General features: G+C 44.0%; 1 protein-coding gene across 1 annotated transcript in view; it reads left to right on the top strand.

The window, feature by feature from the left end:
• The window catches only part of KTN1 (kinectin 1 (kinesin receptor)), a 54,773-nt gene that overhangs the window by 11,296 nt on the left and 37,477 nt on the right, over window positions 1-6,000 (top strand). Inside the window, exons 6-8 of the mRNA XM_010156071.1 lie at window positions 1,316-1,456; window positions 3,565-3,671; window positions 5,453-5,585. Of these exons, the coding sequence (XP_010154373.1) occupies window positions 1,316-1,456; window positions 3,565-3,671; window positions 5,453-5,585 (381 nt within the window). The remainder of the gene's footprint in view (window positions 1-1,315; window positions 1,457-3,564; window positions 3,672-5,452; window positions 5,586-6,000) is intronic.

Here is a 6,000-nt window from a genome sequence, read left to right as displayed (position 1 = left end):
GAAAGCTGGGAGAAAGTGGGTGACATTGCTGCAGTGCTCAGTGTCAGGATAAATAAAGGGGGAAAAGCTCAACTTGACTGACATAAAGCTCTTATCTTCTAATTAATGTTTCTCTGAAAACACTGCCAAAAGCTATGGAGGGACTTTAAGGTGCAGAGATGTTCCTGCAGGCGTGTTGATAAAGGTAATAATTGGAGAGGATAAATGAGAGCAAGAGGTGCCTGACCTCAGAGGTATTTGGCAAAACACAAGCTAGGTGAAAGTTAATCTTCCCAGGATCCCTGGCACTGCCTTGACGGGGCAGCTGCGTTGGTGAGGGCTGCAAATGGGTGGTGGAATTGGTCAAGGGGTAGAATAAAACTTTCGATGTGAGTCAGGTTCCTAAATGCCTCTGCAAACTTGGGCTTGGGAGCTCCTGTCACTGATTTTGTTCACGGGGAACAGCCTCCTGAAGCTATAAGTTGGATCTAAAGGAGAATAGCTTTTATTTAAATTAAATTGTGGGAAAAGCTGTAATCCGAAGAGATGGAGGGTCTTCAGGCTAATAATGTAGAGCACTTAATTTGTGTCAAGGCTCCCTGACCTGGTAAGGAGCTGTGTAGCTGGAGACACCTGGAGCTTAGATGGTACAAATTCTGCAATGGGAGCTTGCTGAAAACTGCACTTAATCGTCTTTGTTTGCTACAACAAGTGCATTTGTATTGCAGAGGAGCAGCTGTATGGGTTTCTCAGGTGTCTGGGTTGAATTACTGACTAATAAATGATTAATCTCAATAGCAATGTTTATTTTCATTTGGAAGTTGTAATAAGGCATCATGCTGGTGATATTCAGGGCTTCTCTGGCTGCTGCTGGGTACTGATAGTCCATCTCATCTGGCAAAACTGGCTTTGCAAAGTGCTACAAGGCAGTTATGGTCTAAAATGCTCTGTTTTCTTACAAGTTACCTGCGTTCTTCTGTTTTATTAAACTTGGGATGCAAATCTAAGCTCTGCCCTGTGTGATATCTGTGGGACACTGTAATTTGGCCAAACTCGATAGCAATAAGATGCCAGCTTTTCTGAGACAATGGAAGATCAGTGTTTAAATTGGCAAATGTCTTTAATAAATGTGAAATTATGCTGATCCTCAGTCCTCATGGAGGTGCTGGAGGTGTGGTCATGTCTAATGCTGCAATTTCTCTGAGCAAAGATTGATGCTGACTTAGCTTTGATGCACACTTGCTATATATTTAGTTACCTTAAAATACTAACTATTAAACGCTAGAAAGGAGTAATAAATGTCTTCTTCCCCTTTTTCCTTTCACTCCCACCTAAGGAGCTGGTTGCAGAAAAGGAGAAAAACGGCTTGCTTACAGCGAAAATGCGGGAGCGCATTAACACCTTGGAAAAGGAGCAGGGCACTTTCCAGAGTAAAATACATGTTAGCTACCAGGAATCTCAGCAGGTGAAGATCAAGGTAAATGCTTTACCAAAACTTTTAGGGCTGATGTTCACCCACAAGCAGATTGGTGCTGAGAAACTGTTGCTTTAGCCGGGGTGCAGGATCTGTTGTTTGCTCACAGAGGAGTTGGCTTCACTAGTTCCACCGAGCCTTGAATGCGATGTGCTGGTTAGCTGGTGGTATAATACGTCGGCGTGAGGGTGGGGAACTTTTGTGGCAGTTTCCTGACTTAAAAGAAAGACAAATTGTTCTCAGAGACGGCTTTCATAGTCTGTAGGAAACTAGTGCCAGTTAGACAGCCTGTGTCTGATCTAGTTACTTTTGTGGTGTTCTGCTGAGATGTTACTCAATTAATGCGTAAAATCTGATTGAAATACTTGAGAGCCACTAATGCTGATGATCTTTACCAACTGATGAATATAATTTTTTAAATTATAGTGCAGACTGACAACGTAGCATAATACACAAGAAATATTGTGTCGGAGAGCACCTTGCTAAAAATATTTGAAGTGCTGACACTTGCATTTTTTTTAAGACCCTTGTTATTCTCTCCTGAAGGTGTATTATAATGGAGTGACCTCAGAATTTGTTTAATTGGATTAGAAAACTTAGAGTTTTGTGAGAGGGGTCACTTTTCTTAACCAACTTGATGGTGCTTAGGTTTCACGTTCTGGGTGTTTTTTCTTATATCAGCGTCACAGCATCAAGCCCAGCGCATGAACTTTCCAGCTTTAACGCTGTATCTTCTGTCTTGGCACTTCAGAGAGTAGCATCTCTGCAGTTTTGGAGCAGAACTATATTGTCCTGAGCAGAGAAAACTTCCTTTGCACGTGTATAGACAACTTCATAACGAGAGGGTCTTGCTGCTGGTTGGGGAGGGTGAAGGAGAGCTGGGCACGACTGGGTGGCTTTTGCAAACCTTTGTCCCAGGCAAACCTGGAGAAGGGATGCACAGAGGACCCAGTGCTCTGGGTCTGCTCCCCCTGCTGATGTGCTGTAGCATTGCAGAGAAGCTGAAACAACTTTCCAAGCTTCCAATTATGTAGGGTTTGTGCCCCTGTTTCTCTTGGGATCTTGTATATCTGTGGCCTTAACAAAAAAACCTCACACCCCAAAAAAACCCCAAAGCAAATAAAAAAACCCCAAAACCACTCCCCCACAGAACCTCTGCCAAAACAAAGGTGTGGGGGAACAGAACTCCCAACAAATGTCTGAGGAACAGGTTGTAGGTGTGGTGGTGCCGAGCTGGAGGCGGCTGCCCTACCAGGGACTGCTGTCTCCTGCTGTGCTTGTTATGCAAAGGTTTGTTTGGATTTTTTTATATACAAAACGCTAATTGGTGAGTCAGCTGTTTGAAAGTGGGTCTTGGAAATGATGTTGGCCCTCTCTACCGACTGGCACTGCTGGAGGAAGAGGTAGTATAGCTGTATGTGCTCGATACTCAGAGTGGGCTGCTGGGCTGTAAGACAAGCTGTGGTGATGTCTGCATACATAGAGCCCATTTTTTCCTTTGAATCCCATCTTTTGATTTGTTTGCACTATTCTGAAGTAACTTTTGGTTATCAGGGCTTCTTTCTGCCTCAGATTGGAATTATAATTGCCTAAATAAAGGATCTATTTCATGATCTTGAGTTCAGGATATTAGAAGAGAACTAGCCTTTCGCTCTTTATGTGCCATAATCTGTGTGGTGTTAGTTACTTTATACTTTTTCTGCTTTGTTTAAAGGTTCTGTAAATTTCTAATGTTAATTCAGAGTGAATTTATTCTGTTGCCCTTCGGAAAAGTAACATATTGATAAACAGTTACTGACACATACCTAAAGTTATACAGCTGAGCAATCAGTACCCTGAGTAACATGTTGTGTACTGTTTTTAAAAAAAGGTTGACTTGACCCACAGGTATAAAAGGCAACTGGTGCTTTTATTCAAGCAAGAGGGTCTGAGTTGCACAGTTTAATTAAAGGAGTGGGCAAGGAAGGAGGTAAAACTGGCCCTCTCTAAAAAATCCACTTAGTTTTATGTATCTAAACTAACGTGATATCTTACCTACTGTTATAGTTGTTGGGGGTTTTTATTGTTTCTTAATTTAATCTGTTTTGGAATTGATCTCTCTTCCCCATCAGTTCCAGCAACTCCGTGAGCAGATGGAGGCAGAAATAAGCCACCTGAAGCAGGAGAACGGTATCCTGAGAGATGCTGTCAGTACTTCCACCAATCAGATGGAGAGCAAGTACGTTAACAGCTACTGAAAGCTCTGTGTGTTTCTAAGCCTTCCCTCAAGAGTTGTTCTGGCTTCTGCTCCTTTTGTTTCATCTCCTTGGCTGTCTCTGCATTTGTGGTTAAACGAGGAACACAGTTATTTTGGGCTGGGAAGGTAGCTATTTGTATTTGCATTGAGCCAGGGCTTTCAAAACAGATTCCTGTCTCTTATCAGCTTGAAGCCTGAGCTTTTAGATTGTGGGTACTGAGGCTTGAACAGAAAGAGGTGCAGAAGTGCTCAGCCAGTTGGTGTTTTTGGCAGGGTACGTATCCTTTCCCCTGAGCTTTAGCAGAGGTGCTGGTGCTGCTCTCTTGGGAGGACAATGGCTTTAAAGTTACAAATCAGTCTTGAATACGAATAAAAATACCAACACCCTGCAGTTAACTGTACTGCTGGGGTGGCACTTGAATTTGTCTGCTGGCATTGCACACGTTTGGAGAAACAAAGGCACCTCGAGGTTTCATCTTCTGTGGGTTGTGACTTAGGCTGCCCTTGAGCTGGTAGAGAGGGTTGTATATGCTTGAGTAAAAGCGGAGTTCAGGGTGTGGAGTTCAGCGGGTGGGTTGGTGCTGGTGGGCTTCTCTGTATGGGAAGGAAACCCGACACTTTAGATGCCCTCAGATGTTTGTTCCTGTTGGAAACTAGAACGTCAAAACCGCTATCAGCACTCGGAAAGGGCTCTGTATCGTCCTTCTCTGGCTGTGCTGATCTTGTGGAGATGCTGCTTCTATGTGGACCTGTCTCTTAACAGCTGCTGCTCTGCCGAGCGCAGCTCAGCAGAGGTTCTGCTCCCCGCGCAGGTCCTCCTGAGGCAGGCTGATAGAACAGGCGCTTGGAGGGTGGTACTGGTATCTTGTTTGTAGAAATGAAGCATTATTGTCTCTTCAAATAGTTATCATAGAATCATAGAATGGTTTGGGTTGGAAGGGACCTTAAAGATCATCCAGTTCCAACCCCCCTGCCATGGGCAGGGACACCTTCCACTAGACCAGGTTGCTCAAAGCCTCATCCAGCCTGGCCTTGGACACTTCCAGGGATGGGGCATCCACAGCTTCTCTCGGCAACCTGTTCCAGTGTCTCACCACCCTTTTGAATTATCTCAAAATTGTTAATTCAGGCAAGCTTAAGAAAAAAACAGTGGGTTTTATTTGCTTAGACACAAAGGGAAGCCTTTTAAAATTCTTCCCTTCACCTATACTAATGCATTTTTCTCTCCCAAAGTGAGAGTGCATCAGACACCTTCATAAGGTAATAGGTAAGTCAAGGCCAAGAGGCAGTGTGTAACCAGGGAGATGCATGCAGTTAGTCCAGGAGGAATAGTCTCCAGTAAGCTTGAGATGAATAATCCTTTATAAGAAGAAGAAAGGAAAGTAAATGTTGATGTGAGACCTTTCCTTATGCTGAGCCTCTTCGGTTTATATAAACCTGTCCAGATTATGCCTGTCACCCTGTAAACCTTTTAAAGGAACCGATGCTTGTGCTGACCTTCTGTTTCTGACTGGGTGGGTTGTAGCTGCTGTGCCAGTGGTCAGGAGTACCTGACCTTCCTTTCTGAGGATGCAGCAGTGTGGGAGTGAGGTGGGTTGTAGCTGCTGTGCCAGTGGCCAAGAGTACCTGACATTCCTCCCTTTCTGAGGATGCAGCAGCGCGGGAGTGAAAACCCCACCCAGGCTGCAAATACAGGACTTGGTGTTGATATTTGAGTAGCTGTTGTTATGGCTTATGCTTCTTGTGAAAATGTTGATTTTTAGGCAGTCGGCTGAACTGAACAAACTGCGCCAGGATTACGCTAGGCTGGTGAATGAGCTGGGAGAGAAGAGCAGCAAGTTGCAGCAAGAGGAGCTCCAGAAGAAGAACGCAGAGCAGGCAGTTGCTCAGCTAAAGGTGACTCGGGTTTTCTGTGCCTGTCGAGTGGTGTTTGAGGCTTTCTCTGAGACGGGTGGGATGTGAGAATCGCTTTAGCTGCTTCCCTGGCCGCTATGTCTGTCGCCTTTATGCGTGCAAATATCTGTTTTCAGATAGGCTGAGCCAACCTATGAGCTTATTTAATGTTTTTTATTCAGTAGTCTGGGTTTTGAGTGACTACAAACCTCCTTATGAGGTGAAATTTACTCCTTCAGTTAAATACCTTTAATAAGCTTAACTGTCGATGTTGAACTTTGTTCTCTGAGTGTACAATTCCAGCAAGACTTGATACTTGGGAGTAGTTTGTTCGGATGGCATTGTCCTTGTGTGGTTTTTATTTGAAACTGTGTGCTTTTGCTTCAATGCTTGTGTAAATTTTTAAATACGTATACTT

Source organism: Eurypyga helias, unplaced genomic scaffold, assembly GCF_000690775.1.
Source record: "Eurypyga helias isolate BGI_N326 unplaced genomic scaffold, ASM69077v1 scaffold2057, whole genome shotgun sequence".
Taxonomy (NCBI): Eukaryota; Metazoa; Chordata; class Aves; order Eurypygiformes; family Eurypygidae; genus Eurypyga; species Eurypyga helias.
This window is presented reverse-complemented; position numbering and strand designations above follow the sequence as displayed.